The sequence below is a fragment of the Opisthocomus hoazin genome, chromosome 5 (assembly GCF_030867145.1).
Source record: "Opisthocomus hoazin isolate bOpiHoa1 chromosome 5, bOpiHoa1.hap1, whole genome shotgun sequence".
In the NCBI taxonomy this organism is placed as follows: domain Eukaryota; kingdom Metazoa; phylum Chordata; class Aves; order Opisthocomiformes; family Opisthocomidae; genus Opisthocomus; species Opisthocomus hoazin.
Window position 1 is genome coordinate 45414353 of NC_134418.1, and position 22950 is coordinate 45437302.

Here is a 22950-nt window from a genome sequence, read left to right on the forward strand (position 1 = left end):
CAATATGATCTATTTTGAATGAAATATAGTTAACAATACCAGTTAAGGCATTGTCATGTATTTCTCTATATTTACTATGGGAAATAATACATATATTGATGCAATGAAATGGCAGCATGTCTTAAAAATAACTGCAGCATGTGTTTCTGTATTATATATAAGTGTAATACTTTAATAATAGAATAATACTTCTGTATATAATATCAGAGATATAGCAGAGTAAATTAGGAAACACATAGATTGAAAGTAGTGCCCACTTCTAAGGAGTGCTTACGTGAAAATAGCACCTTTCTATAAAAATCCAGTATTCACGTGCAACAATTATAGCTCTTAGTGGTAGTCGAAATGCAAAGTGGATTGTATTGTGCAGTTGTTTTGTTTTTTTACAAGTGTAAATATATTACAACAGAAATCACAATGCAAAAAGAAATATTAAAAACATATTTCAGTTGAGAATGCTTACTGGTGTAATATACTTTCAGAACTGACATAATGTACCTAACTAACCATTTAAAAATGAAAAGTAAAGAAACACTTTACGTTTAATGGATACAATTAATCTTTACTTGGCTTTGTGCTGACTTAAGATAATACAATTCTGATTAAATTATTTTCATGCTTGTGGTCCTAAACTAGACCAAATTGGTTTTGAAAAGAGCGTTTTTCCTTTCTCAGAACTCCTTAGCTAAAGCTTATAATCTGGCCCAAGGAAAATCAGTTTTGAAAGAACTGTAGCATTGGTACAAAGGATGCAATTACCGCGAGTAGAAGACATTGGCATTCAAGCTGAAGAGCTGCATAGGCAGACATGGGAAGTGTGAGCTTCTAGGTTTAGTTACAATAGAGATTTCACATTGGCCCCTGTCCACAGTATGTTTAGGTAATTAACACACATTTCAGCCAACCATCATTCTTTGTCTTCAACAGACATCCCAATGGAATACCAAGATTTGTCTCTTTCTTCTTGCCCTTCCTTCTACAACTGACAAGTATTAATGGTTATTCCATCAAATTGTTTAGTGCAGAATCTCACATAAGCTACCATGTCATCTACAGTTTTTTGGTGCTGGTTTCATCTAAGGCGAAACTTTAAAAGAAAAGGATGTCAATAAGTTATTAAGCTGCCAAGAAGAAGATACAGATGTTTGACGCATGGAATCTACAAGACAAGACTATAAAGCCTGGAATGCTGGTTTCACGGCAGACATCAAAAGTCCATTGATAAAAATAAAAGTGAGGATTGTTCTACAGGGGAAATCTGAGATTTCTAAATTTGGTACATAGTTATTCAGTTTGACAGTGCCAAAATGCCTGCTTGCTGAGTATCTTTCAATTTTTCTGGATTTTGCTGCATATCTCTCAGTTTACTCCACAACATGCAACACTACAGAAAACTGTATACTTTCTGGCATGGCAGAGATAATTTCAAAACCTATGGAAGTTGTGACAGTGGTTTAATTGGAAAAAACAGGTTTGCCAGTTAATGATAAAGCTGAAAGTACACATGAACAACTGCTTTCCAAAAACAGAAAAAATAAGTATGGAAAAACTGAGGTGGATTTCTAGTTTACCAAAATCCAGCTAATGGCTTGATGCTGCACTGATTTCAGTATCTTAGAGGAGTATTTCCAAAGTTTTAATTAAATGCATGAGTAAATAGACTTTTTAGAACTTAGTTTGGCTCACTTTGAAAAACAGAAAGCAACATGACTTTTCAGGAAGAAATGGATACATTCTACAAACAAAGTAATATATTGCAGTCTAATAGAATCACGCAAGACAGCAATTAGCAGAAATACGGGCCTGATGCTACGAATACAACTTGCCATACTTACTACCTTGCAGGTCCCGCGTTTCATTCTTTTGTCAAATTCTTGCTTCATGTGTACTTCATCAAAAGCTCTTAATTTAATTTTCACCTGTTTACACTTTCAACAACTTCACTTTCACACTGAGACTGCTCTGATGACACCAATTGCTAAATAAAATCTTCAGCTTAGTTACAAAAAGATCTTCTCTTACTAATACTTTCAATAACTCACCTTGAATGGCAGGCCTAGTGTGACTCATTGACATTCCTGGGCCCTTAAATGAGTTGAACTCATCTCTCAGGAGAAGAAATAGGACCGTCTTTGTCTGGGCACAACAGATAGAATCATTCATCAGGAATCTTTGAAATATGCCTTACTGTTCCCAGAGCAACTGATTTGCCTCCCTTTGCTTCAGACTTTATCAGAGAAATTTGGTCAAAACTGTTAGAAACTCATACAATAATATCCACAATCAGTTCAGACTCAGCTGCAGAATTATTTTTGGCTCATAAAGGAGAAAGAGCTAGATTACCAGTCCCTTCATCCATGATGACGGCAACCAATTTGGCAGCTCTAACTAGACTTTCAAAACTAACCTCTCTGATAACCCCCTGAAACTAAATTTTTCTAGCAAACAAACTAGCAAATTTTGGCTGCCTCTATATTAGCAGGATCCAGATTTCGTGGTACAAATCTCTTTGTATGGAAATCTCTTGACCTATTTACATCTCCATTTCTGACTCTGGTTTCTCTTTGATGGTTGTGATTACAAAGGAAGTATGGCAATCATGTTGAATTAAAATAAATTAAAGCTGTGCACTTTCCCAGTTAGGCCTTTTGTGGGATGTCGTTCAACAGGAAGACAGGCCCATCCATCACTCTGAATTGCAAATACATTTTAAAAGCTTCATTCTCTCTTATAATTTAAAATTTCATAATTAGTTAACATGGGTGTGGTAGAGTTGCAAAATGTTGTCTCCTTATGGGTGCAGAGTTGGAGCACTTGAGTCTACAACAGAGTCATTAGTTTGAAAGACTGGCAAGCCCTGAGTTAAACTCCAAAACAACTATCAGCTTGTGAATCATCATATATATGAATTGAATTTGAATTGTTAATTAGGCACTCTGTTTATGCCTCAGCTTCTCTCCCTTGTATTACCTCAAGACCAACAAATGAATCTAAGTTTTATTCTTCATTTTTACAAATACAATTTTAGGCATAGTACTAGTGCATACATTTTTAGAAGTCAAAGAGAAAATTGCCTTCTATTTAAGTACACGGGGTATTTGCATTGTCACAGTACATTACATGGATTTGATGCTTAACATATAACTGTACTAATCTTTGTGGCAAACATAAGAACAAAAGAAAGTTGTTCGGAGATTTTTCTATTTCTATTTTAAAAAATAACAAAAACCTTTCCATTGAAGGACCACATGTAAAACTATGGTTTCTCCGCACAGAGACCAAGGCTGCTTATTACTTACAGTACGCTAGCCATGATGAACAGACCACCATAGTTGTGACAACTGATGTTACTGCCTCCAGGGTAAAACAAAGGTTTACATATTACACAAGCAATTTAACTGTTTTATAAACATATTGCCAAGACAGTGGGAGTTGGCAACCAGCACTGTGTTTTAGGTTTTGGATACTTGGATTAGAAGTGACTGCTGATTATAGACCTTTTTATTTGTCTTCTACGAATTACAAGCAACCTAGTAACCCAGCAAAGAATCCTTCACAGCACTTAAACTTGTCTTCATGGCTTCCCAAAGATTACGTACACAAATCACTCCACAAAAGTGGTGTAAGAGACTTGTGCATAGATAACTACATAAGACAATTGTCTTGTTCTAACTCTTAAAGACTTCCCCAAAGTGAAATGTTTTATAATTCTTTTTGTGCAGTAGTCAGGAAAGAAATAAAAGAGTTTGGGCAAAGATTATCCACAAGAAAGAAACTCTTTTTTTCTTGGGTTCCAGCTGAAACACAATAAAGAACATAATTAACTTCACAATTCTTTGTGTTTTTCATTTGACTGCAGGGAGGAGATGAAAGAGGACTGCTAAGCCTTGCATTCCATCCCAATTACAAGAAAAATGGAAAGCTGTATGTGTCTTATACCACCAACCAAGAACGGTGGGCTATTGGACCTCATGACCACATCCTTAGGGTCGTAGAATACACAGTATCCAGGTATCAGTAGAAGTCTAAAATTCACAAATTCTGTATTTCTCAGCAACCTTTTCATTTTAGTATTTTCCATTTCTAAAATGAACTATCAGATTTACAATGCGTATAGTTGGGCAACTGCAGAAAAATTATTGTTGATTTTATTTCAAACAGTAGTTTTGGAACACCAGTAAGTACTCTGGTTTATTCTTTTTTAAGCCTTTTTTTTTTTTGTTATTCTGTCATTTTTAATTATAGTTATTGCCTACTTATTGTATATGGGCAGCAAAATATTTTTTTGTGAATGCTGGAAAATTGAAATTTCTCAGAAATAACAGTTTGACATCTTTTCACCAAGTTACAACATACACATTTTAAAGTATAATTTGAATGACTCAAGTTTATTTTTAGAAAGAACAATAATAGTGAACTGTGAAAACTGTGTTCATATCTTTATATTGCAGGAAAAATCCACACCAAGTTGATATGAGAACAGCAAGAGTGTTTTTAGAAGTAGCAGAACTACATCGAAAACACCTAGGAGGACAGCTTCTGTTTGGCCCAGATGGTTTCCTATACATTTTTCTTGGGGATGGCATGATCACTCTAGATGATATGGAGGAGATGGATGGTTTAAGGTATAGAAACTACCAATGGATAGACTTTTATTACTGCCTTCTGGTTTTGCACAGTATTTGGGGTCAGAATCAAAACTGATCAGCAGTTGTCAGAACAAAGCTTACTCCCTCTTCCTTTACTACATAATCTACTATTCTCAGTGCCTGGGTTTAGCAAACTGCTGATTTTCAGAACAATCTTACTGCTTAAATACATCTCGTAGTTGTGTGATATCAAACCATTTAAATACTGAAGCCCTCATCAGTAGATACAATTGTATTTAAGCACAGGTTAGACATCTTTTTTTCCAAACTGTTATTCTATGAACAAGACAACTGTATTGATCAAACATTCTAAAAAAGTTTCTACAAACACATATCAGAGTCAATAACAGAACTGTATCACTTAGGAAAATGTCTAGAGAAGATATGAAGCAATATACTTTGGTTCTACCTATCCAATTTTCTCACCCTGCTTTTTCCCTGTGTTTCATTATGCTCTGTTAGAGTTGCAACATTTGCCTTAATTTAGAGAAATTGTGGTACTGAGCCTTTAGAGACCTAAAAGGAGTTGCTAGGCTCAAAGGCCTCTTTTGGCTCAGCAGAATAGCAGGTGCTCCTGCCCTTTGGAGTGAGGATATAGTTAAAACCAAGACCAGAGAGCAATTGTAATACTTGTTTTTAAGTTATTATAAAACAAGGGGAGACTGAAACAGATTCATGATGAAGAAAGACAGAAAGGAATCAATTTAAATATCACATCTTTTCATGTTTGTAAAAAGTTTTGATGCTTTTCTTCTACGTTCTCGTCTTTCTCCCTTCCCCCATCCCAGTCATGAATGTAAGGCAAAACATTTTACTCTGTCCTGTTTCATGTAACAAGAAAGTTCTGATTCTTTAAAAAAAAAAAACAACATCTCCATTTAACAAATGCAATTACTTTTTTTTTTAATTAATGTATAATTAATCTTTGGATTGTACTGTGACTAGAAGTCATTGAATTCAAGAGTAGGATTCAAAGTGTTAGCAAAAAGCATTATGTAACTACATAGTGATTCTATCCATAGTTACTCTAAAGGACATACAGTATAAAAGAGTTAATAGTCTTATGTTTGAAACTGTAAAACAATGTTGATGTATGGAAAGTTGCTCTTATTATTACTTCCCAACAACATGGTCAGAGGCGTTCTAGTATGCACATAACAAGGCAACACATTGGCCAAATGGAATCTTTGATAGGTTCTGCCACCATTCTTTGGACTTGCATGTGCCATAAAACCAATCTATATGTGATTATTCAGTGAAGTGGGTAGTTTATTTCCCTGGTTCACTGTTGTATTATATGGATTAAATCTACCAGTAAAATACTTTTAAAAAACAATTATTCTATCCTCCAACTTTCTCAGTGATTTTACAGGTTCTGTATTGCGGCTCGACGTAAATACTGACCTGTGCAATGTCCCTTATTCCATACCACGGAGCAACCCACATTTTAATAGCACAAACCAACCTCCTGAGATTTTTGCACATGGACTCCACAATCCAGGCCGGTAAGTAAATTTCAGTTAAACTGAATTACTCTGGAGCAGATACTGTTTTCAACAAGAAATCTTTTTTACAGTCGGGTAACAAAATTTTAAGAATAAAGGCACTTGTGAACTTTTTAAAACTTCCACTCCTCCACCTCCACACTTATGTCACACTTTAGAAACCAATGTACATTGGCAAAGAGGAAGGAGAAGAACATGCACAACTATTGCAAGTCAGGACTGAAATGACAGAAACAAAGTACAGGATTTTTGTTTTTATTGAATAGTAAAATTATTACCTTTATGGAAGAAGAGAACCTAAAGCAGAGAGTTGGTAAAGTACAGCTGAGATGGGAATCTTGACTGAGAAAAAAAGGCATGTGGAAAGAAAATGAGAACATCTGGTCATGTCTAAACAATAACAAGAGGAGAACAACGCTTTAACTAAACAACACATAATTCAGCAAATTAGGTGGGTGGTAGTATCGAAGTGACATTTAAAGTCATGGTTTGAAAAAATTCAGAAAGTCAAGTTGTTCAGAGAAGGAGTTGATTCTTGGACTTTTCAACAGTCAAAAATTCCTACACCATATAAGTCAACCCATTTAACTTGGTTAAAGCAGTATTCATTTCAGGTGCTATTGTGCAGAGTACATTTTATTACTAGGAAAAAATAGTTTTACTTCACATTATATAAAAAAAGGTGCAGGGATGGGAAAGATGTATTATCTCTTGTACACAAATCTGACACGCTTCTCAGATATTTTGGCTCAGTATGAAATAGGTCCCTCAAACAATTAGGCACCACAAAGAAACAATAATCCCTCAAAATGTGGTCTTCATACTATTGATAGAGAATTATACATTATGAACTCATCTATCTCATAGATTTTCTTATACTTTTTGTTTTACAGATGTGCTGTGGACCGACACCCAACAAATATAAACATCAATTTAACTATACTTTGCTCAGATTCAAATGCAAAGAACAGGTCTTCAGCAAGAATCTTACAAATAATAAAGGGTAAAGACTATGGTAAGTTCTATCCAAGGTAAAGTTACTCAAAATAGTCAGTTTCTATGCCCATAGAATAATAAATAGAAAGCAGAAGAAAATAGATAACGGACTGTACAGCCATGATAGATAGCCTACAAAAGATAGAATTTATGAAAAGTATGGTACAAGCAAATAAAAGATGCAAGACAAAATTTAAATCACTCGACTTTGTTCTTGTTAGTGTAGAATATCATGTAAATAAGATTTAAGAAATATGCCAGTTGCTAGTCTGTCAAATATTTCACTGTTGCTGCATATGATGGCTCATAAAGAAAAGATTTTGGAATATCAAGAAGTGATGAAACTGTATTCTTAGCCATTCACAAATAAACTTTTAAGATAGAAAATGGAAGTTTCATGTAATGTGCCTCCTATAATGGAAAAAGTGAGATAGGCAACAACAGACCACAACCAAATAGGGAAACGACTGAGCTCTGTTGAAATGTTACTAAAAATGAAAAACTTAGAAAAATGCACTATGCTACTACTTCATAATAAACAACTAGTTTAGATTAGATTGCAGAAAGATAAACATACTCAATTAGGGACTTAAAATTTTAAAGTGTTTCTCAGAATCAGTATGATTGTAAGTAACAATTTTAGTTTAATGTTTAACTCTGATACTCATTAAGATCACTTCCTTGTTCAGGCAAGCCAGGTGACAGTTACTCTGAGCTATCAACTACCTTGGTTGACCATTTAGCCGCTTGTAATTTTCTCGTGGTAAAACATGATAAATGCCAAAGGCATGTAAAGGCGTCAGGAACTGCTCTGTCACCTGGAACATGGCATTTTCTGATTTTATTCACATCCCTAGTTCTCCCACCTGTACTTCACTTAAAAACAAAGAGGCCATGCTGGCTAGTACAACAGTACACAACAGTGTAATGCAATTGTTCTACTTTAGTTATTGCATTTATTTTTCTGTGTTTATTTTATAAAAGCCAAACCAAAGAATAATATTTGGTAAACCACTGCTCCAGTGGAATTTTGACTGCATCATTATTGCAGAGGAAACTAAGCAGTATTGTGTCTATTCAGAACAGCTTGCCAATATTAATATTAGGCTGCGGGTGAAATGCTTCAGTAAAAAGAGCTCATCATCCTTTTCTCCCATATCAAATTTCAACTCTTACTCTTGTAGAATAATCTGGGAAATTCATTTATCAAAGACTTGCAGATAGCCCTCCGACTAAAAAAAATTGCTCCTATAAAACAAATACAGTCTGTTGGCTGTGGCTTTAATTTAAAATTATGAAGTTAGCATGTGAAGTTGAGCCTACTTTTACCCTAAGCAGTATTTGATTGCATGAATAGGAACATTTACACTGAAACTTCCTGGAAGACATTATTTGATATGACTAAACTCTGCAGTTCTGTAAAAAACAGAAAAAAAAAATGTAGGAACTACAACTACTACAGCAGCATAAAATAAACTAGCACAAGAAGATACGGCCAGCAATACTTGTGTTTTATGGGACTTAACGCACATACCGTCTTTAAAACTGATTTTGAAAGAGTTTCTCAAACCATTGAAAGGCTTTGAAAACAAGTTCTGCTGAAAGTCACTGGAATTTCTGCTCTTAGATGCTGGAAGCACTTTACAATGAAGAGGGTTTAATTGTGTTCTGAAGTTCAGGAGAGCCATTCTGCAGACTGTATTGACACGTAAAAGTTAATAGCAGTAATCACATCAACGTCAATTGAAGTCCGACCTAATCCTTATATAGTTTTATTCTCCCAACCTGTGCACACAGAAGAAAGCAATTATAGCCTCTCCTATCTAAATCCCTAACCGATTGTTTCACAAACAGCCTTTGTTGCAATTTTCTGATTTTTTTTAATGTTTCATTTCCAGCAACACATCTTGAATTTATGAGGAATGTTTAAATGGGATTAACCTCCTTACCTGAAATAAGAACATTTTCATAAATGTGAATCAAAATATGAAACTGCATATGATCTAATGCTACGGTAGTTCCTTTTTAGAAAGCGAGCCTTCACTTTTAGAATTCAAACCATTCAGCAGTGGATCCTTGGTTGGAGGATTTGTCTATCGAGGCTGCCAGTCTGAAAGACTCTATGGAAGTTACGTATTTGGAGATCGCAATGGGTAGGTTTTTTAAAACTCACTCTTAAGTAAAAATGCGCATAAGGTATATTTCGTCATTGAGCTTCCTGCAAGGAGGAACACCAACAGTCTTGTATATTGTGTCACTTTGCCAATTTAGTGGTGTGACGATGCAGATTAAATTCTAGATTAGGAAATAAAATAGCACAGCATTCTAATGAATGGCAACATACGCAACATAGCTGATCCTTGGAAAAAAGCACAAAGACACTCACATCACGGTGCTCTTAAGGTTTTAGTTCTAGAAACACTTACGTGCATCATTTACATTATGGTGGGAACAAATGTTAATCGTGGAACTGTTTCCCCAACAGGTCTAACTAGTGAGACATCGAAAACTTTGGGGTTTTTATGGAAACATCATTGATGGAGCAAAATGAATGTTTTTTTAATGAATGGGCGTATTTTCCCATGGCAAATAGTTCAGTATTCACAAATGGCTATACAGTATAGCTTGAACTCAATTTTGCAATGTTTAAATGACAGGAAGGGCAATGCTCTGGTTTTTAAGCATCTGAGAAATAACAGGCAGGAAATCATAGGATGATGAACTGCACGGATGTATATATGGTGCTGCTTGCAGCAAGTGTTTACTTATTTATCTGGACAGTGAAAACTATTCAAAATGTAATATAACAATTTGCTTTATGTGTTTTTGAATACAGAAATTTTTTGACACTGCAACAGAGTCCTGCAACCAAACAGTGGCAAGAGAAACCCCTCTGTCTTGGCAACACTGGTTCATGTAGAGGTTTCTTTTCAGGCCCTGTCTTGGGATTTGGTGAAGACGAATTAGGTAAATAGAAAAAAAATGTTATTAAATCATAAACCTTATGGGTAATGCCTGCTTAACTATTCAAAATTACAGTAAACGTTTAAAAGGAAGAAATCTAAAGGCTCTTTCCTTTGCCAAAGCTGTCTACGCTGCTTTCAGCTACACCTTAGCAGCCTTGTAAAAAGAAACGAGAAGAGAATGGGTTGTTGCAAGGGGCAAAGATCCTCGCTGTCTCTCACGTTCTGTGAACTGTGTTACTTGCTATGACACAATGTATCATATACTTGCTTTTGTTCCCAACATCACAGCCTTAAGGGGCAAAGATACTGCATGAGCAGACCAATCCCCCTCTTCTCCCTTCCTCCACCATTTTATTTTTTTAACCAATTCGATACAATATGAAACAAAAAAAGTTCATGATAAAGTATCTTTCACATTTGAGCATCAGTTTGGGGGAAGTGCTTATTTAAATTTTTGAATAGCAATAATTCTGCTGTATATTTCAGTGATGAATGCATCTTCTGAAGTTTTAGCTAGATCACAAAAGTCATGTACTTGACGTGTTAGGAAAGGAGAACTAATTTATTGCGCTGGTTTCTTTAACAGGTGAGATTTACATATTATCAAGCAGTAAAAGTATGACACAGCCTCACAGCGGAAAACTCTACAAGATCATTGACCCAAAAAGGTGAGCATCGCATTTCTTGCTAAGATCAGTCTTTCCTTCAACAGGTTAAAAAACAAAAGGTAAATGTAGTTCTTTCCATGTAGCTGAATTATGCAATACTGATATTTAATGAGACAGGAAATTCTCAATGCAGAGGGCTTCCTAGAAGCAAATGTACCATCAGCAGCAAGCAGAATAGATTCACTAAAAGTAATGACTGTCTCATAGAAAGTGAATGTCAGAACAACAGAGGTGTAACCAACACTAACTTCTGGAAATTTCTACTCTTCGACATTATGCTGAATCCTGCCCACTCTCCCACCTAGATTCACGTTCTTTGCATGTTTTCATAAAAGCATAGACATATTTAATGTGGAATCATATGGACCAATACAGGTAAAAGATGCTCCTGTATGTTCTAAAGCCGAATGACTTGTAGGTACCGCAGAGGTTACACAGCATCAATGGAGGGCAGATGCTGGAATTCTCCCCGGCACTACTGCTTCCTTACCAGTGACTGCGGTGGAACAGTGCACAACAGGAGCTGCCCCAAAAGGTTAATACTGGCTGACAATACCTATTCTGTGTACTGAAAAGCTACCACGGAAAATAATTTGACAGTACTAGCTAGAAGACAAGCCATCGCCGGTCAGTTCCAGTCTCACATCCTCAATTTCAGTTTTGCCATAAGTAAGCTCTAAGGGACAAATTCAGTCTTTCCCAAACATCTCTTCTGTTGTACAGGAGATACCACCAATGGAGAAGTCCAATACAGAGGACTGAATCCTCAGTGAGCGTATACTCCCACTGCTTACTGGTTTTCAACATCCTTCCACATCCCTGCATTTACCTGTTTCTCCCTGGGGAGGTTTGGAGCACCAAGGAAGGAAACCTCCTGTCCTTGGACTGTGTGCCAAAAATACACTGAATTCTTTAGCAGTTCTTAAAGCACTGTTTCCAAAAGGCTTATAAATCCCACGGAAATTATTTATAAGACACAGAATTAATATGATTGGTTTAATTATTTAGACTAATTTACCAATTGTAAAATGAAGATAAATGAAAATTATCAAACCAGAGTTTCTTGAGATGTGATGTTTGCAGAGCAGCTAGAGCTATGAAAATATTAAGAAAGACTACAAAAAGCCAGTTCCCAACATGACTCAGGGGCCCTAGCAGCAGTAAGAGCAAATGACTAGCAGATACTCACTTTAGCTGGAGAAGTACTATTTTCTTCACAATGGATCTTGCTGCTCTATCAGGCCAAGTCTGTGGCATGTAAAGGTACCACGTCCAACCTGCAAAAGCATCAGAAATTAACACAAAATGAAATGGCCAACAGAAATTGAGTTTGTCATATTGACTACTTTGACCCTATAATACCCTGCAAAAGCAACTGTGTATTTGTTCAGCATCTGCTTCAGCATGTTTCCCCATTAGCATCAGATACAGTGAGGCTTGCATTTTTGGTTTTGCTGTTGACTGTTTTAAGAGAGGAATTTATTGTCGGAATTTATTGTCAGAATTTAAATTCTAAAAATTGTTATTGGGACAACAAGAGAATTCAATAATAAATTAATGAAATTGGATGCACGCTGTACTATAAGTTACAGTAGAGATTCAGTGTCTTATAATTATACTGTCCCAAATCTATAGCAAGTAATTTGGAAGCAGATGTTACTGCAGGTTAGTGCAGTCTGTCAGTCAAGGTTATGATGTATGTTTTATTTATGCTTTCTGGTATTAAAAACATTTTTTTAGAACAAAACTTGCCATTCTTACTGGGATTGTTTAGTCTGTTGGTGTATGGTTTTAAGTGAATTTTACACACTAAATCCACTATTAGTATCTAATTACATGGGGCTGCCTTGTTTGACCTCGGCTTTTTGTTCTTGTTACCTCTTCCAGTAGGGTGGTCTTCAGCTGACATACCTGAAAGGCCAGACCTCCCATTGCTGCACTCATGGTTGGCTGTTTTCGTGTATGGAAAAGGGTCAAGACTGTGTTTGGTTACTGGTGAAAGTAACCAGAAAACGATAAAATACTTTTGCAAATTGGCACACAGTTGAAATTAAACAGACTGTGGCTAAGGGATATAGGTTTTGGTGACACTTTTTAGAAGCATGGGAAAATTTTAATTCAGGCAAAGTTCTGAGTTTTGCTGTTTTTCAATCTCACACCATTGCAGGCTTTTAAGTGAAAGATAATGAGTTACTTCCACAAAAGAACATTACAGCTCTATTTACCATTTCATGCTAATTTCACATTACACATGTAAACAATTTTAAAATCCCATGGCTTTGGCAAATGTTCATGTAAAGCTTTACTAAGAAAACATTAATTGTTATTCACATGCTAATATTTTTGCATGCTAATATTTTGTTGCGCCTTATAACGTCTTCCTCATGGTATGTGCCATACAAAAACTTCATACCCTAGCACAGTAAGCTTTCTAGAAACAAAATAAAGATGCTAAATGTGGGCTATGAGCATCAGGTATAAATAAAGTCATCAAGGTATTGATTTGTCATGTCTTAGAAAATCATTACTTGCTAACAAAACCCTGTGGGAGGTGGCCCCTGGCAGACTCATCAATTTGTAGAGAGACTCTTCCATGTATGGGGCAGTGTAAAAGAACAAAGACATGATGCCTTGTGGTAGCCCCTTGCTGGATTAATAACTTCATGCAAAAAACAGTCCTATTCTGCTAGTGGTTGGTTGTAAGCTGCTGCAAACTTATGAAATTATTCTTTTATTCTAAAATGTAAATGTTACATGAAGATGCAGGATTTGATTTCTTTTGATTTTTGTAGAAAACTACTGCATAATCAAAGTTCTTTTCAAACATAACCGTGACCCTGATTTCCTTGTCTCAAATATAGCTTAAGAAAGAAACCTACTACTTGGATATTGCTAGCAGTAGAAAAAATACAAAAGAAGCGAGCAGGTTAAAACATTAGATCAGAGGATGAGGATAATCCAGGAAACCTTTTGCATTAGTCTTTAATACTCAGCAATGGGAAAGTCCTATCCTAAACCAATCCTTCATGTGTAATAAAAATGAGGTGTTAAACTGTGCTGATATGTAACAAATTGATAAATCTGATCAACACAGAGGTTTTGAATCCCTCCATCATCAAGGCAGTTTGAAACATAAAATTCAAGGTACCACAGGAAACTTTTGTTCAGTTCCTCCAAATACTTCATGTCAATAACTAAATAGCCTCCCATCAAAAGCACAGAATTAAATAATCCTTCTCTTTGTCACAAGGCTGTTATAATGATACATTAGTACTTGGGAGCTCTTAGACAATGAAGTGATACATCAGAAACAGAAAAGTTAAAAATGAATGTAAAAACCACGTATGTGAGGTGCTGCAAAAAAGAAAAACTTTTATTTTCTATTTTTCTACTTTCTGTTTTATATTTTTTCTGTCCTGCTTTCTGTTTCTACAAATATATACTAAAATCAATCACAAAAACATTGACTAATGTGTAGGAAAAATGCCTAGGTAAACAGTGATACAGAAAATGTGTATACGTCCAAATATTCCAGTTAGTCAGTAATGGAGAAAATAGGAGACAAACCCATTATAAAAGAAAAAATAATCATTTTCTGCATGATAAAAGGAGGAAGTCAGCTGTGGACAGTAATAAAAATGCATATTTAAATAAGAAAGATCTGTTGATAGATTCATATCAGCTGTAATTCAAACATTATTACCAGCTGTTCTTTGAAAACCATAGACAGGGACAGACCAAGAGGTAAGAATATAAACTTTGGAAAGTGACAGAACAGCCATAATGTGACTTTGTAAGTCTTCTTTTAGAATACTTGTATTATGATCACTTTTATCTCCAAGTAAATTATAGATAAACTGAAAGAGATTCAGAGAAGACTACTCAGAATGACAGACAATGCAAAAGATTTCCATTTAAAATATGAGACTAAATCCAGAAAAGTTCATAGGGCAGTCATGCAGTGCTGTATCCCCTGTGAAGTTTTAAGTGTTTGCCACTGTTGATATGGAGATTCTAAAGAGGTTGAATAATTCTTTTGACCAGATGGCTCACTGGAGCCAGCAGGTGATTTTTATCAAAGAGGGCAGAGCTTAAGTAAGTGTTCTTGCACATGTAAGAAGACTTCCTCTTCCTCTCCTTGTAACACCTTATAGATCTGGATTTCAATATGTTTCGTATCAACAGCCAGAATAGCTGCTTTCCGTTGGATTGAAACTTGAACTTGATTCAAACCATCTCACTCCTCTTTCATGCCACTCCAGAGTATGTAATTCCACTTACCATCCTTTCCATCATCACCTTCTGGGATTTCTGCTATCAGAGAGTATTTCCAAACAGACTGACTTCACACACTAAGGGACAATATCTAGGTCATACCTCATTTTGACATTGTTCGGGCTCTTCACAAAAACATTGGTGATTTTATTTTTTTTTAGTATGAGTCAAGAGTGTTTGATGGTATGATAGAAGAATAGTGTAGCCCTCTTGAAGACTTTAATTACTATGGAAATGGAATCTCAGAAACATACGGTATTAGACTAATCTGCATCAAGATACTGAGTTCTGATGGGTTATAGATATACTCTGAAGATACTACTGGAAACTCTCTGTAGAATGAGCCAATTTTATTGGTGAATGCTCTCACCAACCCAGGTGGGCCATATGATTTCTTTCTGTTCAGAAAGTTACTATCCCTTAAGTCATTTGAGGGAATGGAAAGCCAGAATTAATGTCTAATTATGTTTAGTTTAGCCGGAGCATGCAAAATTCTTATCTCATTTACCAGCCCACATGCAGTTACTATTCCCATAAGAGACACTAAATAGAAATTAGAGCTTTTTGCGAATACCAGTCTAGAGAGTTTCACTTTACAGAAGTACTTCACAAAAACTCCTTTGTAACCACGATGGAAAAAACTAAGGATTTTTTTTCAATCACATCACAGCTCACGGACTGTAAAAGTTTTTGTTTTGGTTTGGGATTTTTTTTTTTCCCTTTTTTTTCAGGCTTTCTAGCACTGGCTATTAAGGAGCTCTCACTTTTTATCACTTTATAAGGAAAAAACAGCTCAGTTTATCTTTTGCTTATTTTCTGGAGCCTGCAGGAAGCCTCTGCCATCCTAAAGAAAGTTATACATAATAGAGCAGCTTTAGCCCAGTAAGCCAGTCTTTCCCAATTCATCAGTCAAAGTGTTATGCAAGTGGCCCCCTAAATTGATAAATTCCCACAGTGCCTGTTGACCCAGCTGCCAAGTGCTCATGCAGCAGGTGTTGTTTTCATGACCACCCTGACAGTAATACAAACTGTTTAGCAGTTGCATTGACCTCTTAGCTATTAACATTGATACAGGCTTCACTAGGGACTAGTTTTCAAACATGACAGAATTTCTTAAGACTAGAGGTCATGAACAAGCATACCATATAAGAATAAATTTGATATGCTGCTGAGTTTAAATCTTAAAAGCCGTGAGTTTTTTCCACATTATTCCCATGTAGTAAATCTGGAGACAAGTAACGAGCTTTTGGCATCCCTCCCAGGACTAAAGGTATACTTTTTAATTTTAGAAGCTGTACCTGAAGAGTTGTTATATTTATTCTATGACAAGTAGTAAATTTAGTCTATGACAAGTCCTGAAACAAAATGAATTTTTCTTGACATTTTCCCTTATACAAGAAAAACCCCAAACAACTAATGCACAAATTTTGGTGATATACTTAAGCATCATTCTAATACCTAATATCTTGTGTGCAGTTAATTGAAGCATAATATTCTTTCCATATACTTCGTACCACAGTCAGGATTTCCGTGGCTGTGTCTCTTGTTCGAATTTGAACATCCAGTAACTTTGTCTGGGTTTTTTCTCACTTCAGTGGGAAAGTAGAGATTTTTGATATTGTGTCAAAGGCATGATGGATAAATTGTTTTCAGTTCAGTACCATTGTATTACTGCTGAATTTGACCCTCATTTGCACTGATTTATGTATGTCCAAGTTACAGGCTATCGCATATAGCAACTAAATTACTCTGTGAATTTAGTGGAACTGTGAAGAGATGCATTAAAGAAAGCCTGAAAGCAGTTCCAGGACGAGTTTTAATCTATTAAAGCCTATTAGACTTTTATATGCTTCTAAACTAACAGTAGATGCTACTTCCTTATACTAGCTACAGTAATGCAGTAAAAATTATTTTGCACATTGTACAGTCAAGAATTCCCAACTCACTGCACACGTCAATGAAGGGACCAGCAAGGGCCCCAGCCCGCAGTACAGCTTTTCCTCCATGTTCCATACATTTAGAGTTGTTACACAGTTTCATGAAAGCATGTTTTAACAAGCAAGATATACTGTACTGTACTGTATATATGAACAGCTCTTTAAGATAACTAGAATCGTACAGACCATATAAATAGTCATTATCAGCTACATTTTTGGCTGACTTTCTGCGGACCAAATAGTGCTTACTGTAAGAGTAATCAAGCTGTACCCTTCAGAGTTTTATAGATTGAGGCATACTAGGAAAAAAATTCTCTCCAGCCCACAGTGTGGCTCCATCTTCCACTGCAAGAGACACAGCGAAGCACTAGCCATATAAACAAAATCATAGACTTGTCTAATTGCTGGAAAGATCAAGTCCCAACAGTCAGTTTCAAGACTTCTGTTATCTTTGTGAGATTCAGTTCAGCTTATGCTGAGCCTGAAAATTTCCCCCCTTTAAAGCCTTAAGAATGCAAAGCAAGTATTGTGGGGCAGAGACTTTCTCTTGGTACGTGTCGGTACCATAACGGCATCCAAATCTTGAGAAAGAAGTGTGGCTTTTCCCATAGTACAACTAAGGAAAAATAGTAATTCTTCTCACACACAAGGATTCTGCTGCAGCTGCATTTGTATTCCTCTTCTCCTAAGGCACTCTGCCAACCAGAATTTTTTCCATCTTTGTTTCTACTCCACCCCACCATTAATAAATATTATCCGAGACTGATGAGTGCAAGTTATTGATTGATGGTAGAATAAAAGGCAAGGTTATATTCACAAGTACAAAGAGCACAAGAAAACTTTAAATCGTAAAAGTGACCAGCCATGCTTTGCTGGATACAAAAAAGTATGATTACTGCCTCCTTAATTAAAAAAAATTAAAAAGAACCATATACTCCAGGACTATTATAGATAAATACTTTACATCTATTAATAAAATAAATCATTATTTTTACAAATAAAATATCTCTGTGATTTATGAGGTCATTCTTTGCTAAAGACATGCCACTGGAGCTCTCTTCCAAGAGATGCTCCAGGAGCCTAAGGTTACGCTTCCTGCTGAACACAGTACTGTACTTGTGTTTGAGCAAGAAGAAGAGAAGACTTCCATTTAAAGTCACTTGAAAGAAATGGGCTGTAACAGAGACAGATGAAGGAAGAATGTTGTCTCCTGTGCAGTTTGCTATAAAGAAATCAACACAAATTTAGATTTTTTTCCTTCCAGAGGTAAGAATTGAATTAGAAGACAGATCTTTTTACTTTAATTCTGAACAATTCTCCCCTGAAAATCATACCATTTTATAGAACTGTTTCCAAAACAGCATTGCCTGTGAATCTCGCATATAACTTTTAACTGTAGTAACTCTTTTAACCAGATCATATGTAATGCACTCATTACTACAGAACTGGAGTTCCTTGTAGGTCAAAAAAATAATGCATTATATTTAAAAGACAGCTGTGGAAATATGCAAGCACAAGACCTGAAAGGGTGTCAAATATGCTGCACGAAAGGTGTCAAAACATGTTTCAAAGCCCTTAAATAATACAGGACCTTAAGTCTGATTCTCGGAAGTGCTTTTCAAATCAGAACTTGGTGCTACGCTAAAGATGCATCTACACATTCTTTCTGTCTTTAACATCCTTCAGGAAACAGTTCTTCTGTACAGATGTTTAAATAATCATGGTAGCAATTAAGGCTGAGCAGAGAAAGTGCTATAGTGAAACAAACCAGTGAGCCTGTACTCTATTACTCGTTTTCAAAGAAAAATGCAAGAAACCCTGTACTGTACCATTAGCAAGCTGCATGCCAAAATTGGGGAAGGGAATGTAAGCTCAGTTAGCTAGCAAGGGACTTCTATGACATTAAGTATGAGTGCTTATTTTTCTTAAAAATTATTTTTACCCTATATAATATTACTTTGAATGGTCTCATTGTGCATAGAAATATCTTTTTTAAATCCTTCTAGAACGTGGACTTCATTGATATCTTAAAAGCCATGAGTTCAACTAGTTAATTCTATTTTCTTTAGCTTAATTTTTTCCCTCAATATTTCTTCTGATGTTGAAATGGGAGATAAACAAGAATGCCCAGTTTTCCTCCTCTTGTTTTCTGCCACTGTTTTCCACACCTCCATCATACCCCTTCTTTCCCAGACTCCAAAGACTATCTTTTTCTCCACACAAGAATATCAATCTAGGATTTTAATATTTGGCAGGGTAATCAGTGCACAAGTTGCCATTCCAGCTATTTGCATATAATTGGAGTTTTAATACTGATGTCAGTATAACGTACAATGTTATTTTCTATTCTATTCTATCTCATACAATTTTGGTTTTGTTTGTTTGGATTCTACCTGGACACTTAGCCAAGGTTTCTCTGAGCTCGCTGCAAAACTATTAGAATTTTTGTCCTGCAAATTTGACCTTAGGAATGTATGGCAGTAGTTAAAATTATTTCCTTGAGAATGAATAATTTTGTATTTGTCACTAACAATTTACCATTAAGTTGCCATTCAAGTACTTGTTTCGATCTCTTGGGAGACATTCTTTTCTCAGTTTATTCCTGTGCAATCAAACCCACAGGAGACACAAAACATAGTACCTGTGCTGGGAACCTGTAGCCTTGTCATGATCCTATCATCTGCTGAACTGCTGAACTTAGACAGCAAATAAAATAAGTGGTCAGCATGATGACATACAGCTAAATTAAAAAAAAACAACACTATAAACATCTAAAAAGTTTTGGAAGTTGTGTCAACATTAAGGCATGTTTAAGTTAAAACACTTGTTTTACACACCTAACACTACAGAAGGAGCACTACCGCTCCCTCTTTGTTAAGGAAGACAATGCTGTGCTTTTTTTAAATAAAAAAGGCTACTGGACATCCAAAATATTTTGTAGAGACTGACACAAAAAATTGCACTATGTAAGAGGACACCAAGAAGCCTGAAAAAAACCATCATCAGAAATATTTTAAGTCAACTGAACTAGAATTTCCTTCACACACACATTTCACAGAATCACCCACAGAATGGCTGAGGCTGGAAGGGACCTCTTGGGGGCACCTGCTCCAACCCCCCTGCTCAAGCAGGACCACCTAGAGCTGGTTGCCCAGGATCGTGTCCAGACAGCTTCTGAATATCTCCAGGGATGGAGACTTTACAACCTCTCTGGGCAGCCTGGTCCAGTGCTCAGTCACCCTTACAGTGAAAAAGTCTTTCTTGATGTTCAGATGCCTAAATAAGCATCCAGAACGCATAGTCCAAATACGATTTCACAAAAACCTGGAAATAAAAAATCTGCAATATCAAACTGGATTTGTAGACAGACATAATACTTTTGCAAAATTATTATGCATGTCATAACATGTGACATAAAACTTGCTGTTCAGATTACTCTTCCTGGCATACAATTGAACATGTAACTCAGCTAGAAAAGAAAAAAGACACCATGAGATTCTGGACTGAATTATATGACTGTTTGCACTGTCTGAAGAAAAGCCACACCATCAGCAGAATTTAGCACATCTATATTGTCTAGAGATATATGCTGCCTGCGATCAAGCTGGTTTTGCCAGGTCCAAGCTTCAAGAATTCTCAAGCACTATTATTTAATCTTGTAGAAGATCTCTGAAGACCGCTATATGAAAGAATAGCAAATCACACTGTATTTTTCTGTCATGTAACATATCATGTCTATGTTTACTGGCGTTTATGAGGAAAAAAGCAATCCCCTTAGAACACAGATTTCTCCCACTGACAATACCATAAAAAAGAATGAGACCATTAATAAAAGACCAAAGTTTTTCTTCTTGACCCTGACTTTTACCTATCATCTGCTTGGTTCATGTATTTTTATTCAGGCCTTTAGTCCCTGAAGAATGCAAAAGAACAGCTCAGCCTGCACAGATACTGACATCTGAATGTTCAAGGCATTGTCGGAACGGGCACTGCACTCCCACAGGAAAATGCTGCTGTAATCAAGGCTGGGAAGGAGAGTTCTGCAGAACTGGTTTGTATATAGATTCATAGCAACACGTGAAAAAAGCAGTGACATGTCATAATATGCTTTTAATTATTTGCTGAGAGAAATTTTCAATATGTGTCATTGACCACCAGTTCTAAGACAACATTAAAGAAATACTGATCTCATGAGTTGCAGGGAGAACAGTAAGTCTTTAGATGAGTGCAACAGTTAAAACTTCTAATGCAATGTGAACCATTACAGGATGCAATTAATAGCATAAATATGACAGACAACACTATTCTTATTTTTTCACCAAGATTATAAAATGAAAGGAAGTGCAATCAATACATGTTCTGTGTTTGGATATTCAGCTTCCACCTGTAGTACTATCATTGTCACTGTCAAATAGGAGTACTTTGTCAGGAAAGATGCTAAATCAGACCTGCAGGTTGCTATTGCATATTTTGCACTTCACTAATTTAATGCAAATTCTTTAGTTTTGGTACATTGTTACTTTTGATCCTACAAAATAAAATGGCTCCAGTTTGTTAAAGAGAAGTCTATGTACAACTCATCACAAAGCAGCTAATAATCAGAACGTTGTTGTAATCCATTATTAATAGCAGTGCTTTTATTAAGTCCTATCTTGTTGCTGTAGCGTATCTTTTAAGTCACTTGAAAAAGTGACTGTGACTACGCTAGTTTTTGGGTATGCCACCAAAGGGGTGAGATGAATGAACCTGGAGTGCCACAGCTGTGCTATCTTTGTGTCACAGAGGCTGTGGTTATATCTGAGCTGTATAACTCTGGCCTATGTAGATCTTCCAGAGCAAGCCTGGGTACCAGGAGGTGTTATTAGCGCATCAGCACGGTCTTCTGACTGAGCGTATTTGCTCAGCAAGTTTGACCAGATGCCTATACAAAGAGATAAGGTTAATGGCAGTAGAACTCAAAAGAGGAAAAGAATCACAGAGGAAGACAAAGCAAGGATCACATGATGGACCAGGGATAATGGAGGTTGGAAGGGCACTCACGAGGGCCCTCCTGAAGCAGGGTCAGCTATGAGGTCCTTATAGCCTGGAGTGTACATTTCAGCAACCTCCAGGTGTTTAGTGATGAGCAGGAGTAACTTCATTTGGAATGCAATGAAATTAATGATATCAGTAATGGTATATCTTACTGGCAATATTAATGAGCTGACCATCATAGAGCTGTGCAACAAAGGCAGGTTGGAGAAATGGACAGGGTAATCTGGCCAAATGGCCCAACTTCAATTGTCCTCACTTGTCAGTCATAGATTTCCTGCACTTAGAGAACAAGGCCCATTCTACAGCCATTGTCCAAGTGGAACTTCAAGTAAAAAATACCTCCAGCGTGAAAATAAATGGGTCTTGAATAATCTGTTTTGTTTAAAAAATAACAGCTCTATGATAGAAAATTCAATAGATGCAATGTACAAGAAAGCTACAGAAAATATGTAGCCTAAGCATCTTTCTTCGCTATATCCCATGCAGCACTTAGCAGACGTTCTAGTCCCGACCTGAAGCTGCTATTACAATTTAAATACAAAAAATTACCTTACAAGGCATCAGTTTCCTCCTAGGGTAATTAAGAAACTCATGAATAAAATCAAGAAACCTGTTTTTAAATAGTGTATTATAAATCTCTGTAAATCAGTATTATAGCTTTATTGTAATAGGTAACATTAAACAGCAAAATGTCTGCAAAAAGAGATACATTGTATTTATCACAGGCCGTGACTCTACCCCAGAAGAAAATCCTTCCACAACTAAAGCTCTTGATGGTTAGTTTTTGTAACACTGGGTACAATTTAAAATAGCGTTTATATTTGAAAAACTTAAGCAAGCTGATTAACCTAGAACTCTATGAGTAAATCATCGGGCATCTGCTAAGAGAGAGGGAAAAACTTTAAAACTTAACTGATAAA

At 36.1% G+C, this 22950-nt stretch overlaps 2 protein-coding genes across 7 annotated transcripts in view; one reads left to right on the forward strand and one right to left on the reverse strand.

The window, feature by feature from the left end:
- The window catches only part of ANAPC10 (anaphase promoting complex subunit 10), a 190828-nt gene that overhangs the window by 57552 nt on the left and 110326 nt on the right, over nt 1-22950 (reverse strand). For 2 of the 6 annotated variants that reach the window (XM_075421060.1, XM_075421061.1), the window contains 3 exons: nt 11974-12061; nt 6433-6496; nt 2043-2136 (listed from right to left, as the gene is read on the reverse strand). In XM_075421060.1, coding sequence (XP_075277175.1) covers nt 2043-2136; nt 6433-6496; nt 11974-12061 — 246 coding nt within the window. Of the gene's footprint in view, nt 1-2042; nt 2137-6432; nt 6497-8907; nt 8936-11973; nt 12062-22950 lie in introns of those variants that run through there. The other 4 variants (XM_075421062.1, XM_075421067.1, XM_075421063.1 and 1 more) reach the window with 3 other exon arrangements.
- HHIP (hedgehog interacting protein) overlaps nt 1-22950 on the forward strand; it is a 77809-nt gene that overhangs the window by 46490 nt on the left and 8369 nt on the right. The window contains exons 5-12 of the mRNA XM_075421055.1: nt 3860-4011; nt 4452-4625; nt 6011-6154; nt 7048-7169; nt 9180-9303; nt 9987-10117; nt 10703-10784; nt 20899-21047. Coding sequence (XP_075277170.1) covers nt 3860-4011; nt 4452-4625; nt 6011-6154; nt 7048-7169; nt 9180-9303; nt 9987-10117; nt 10703-10784; nt 20899-21047 — 1078 coding nt within the window. The remainder of the gene's footprint in view (nt 1-3859; nt 4012-4451; nt 4626-6010; nt 6155-7047; nt 7170-9179; nt 9304-9986; nt 10118-10702; nt 10785-20898; nt 21048-22950) is intronic.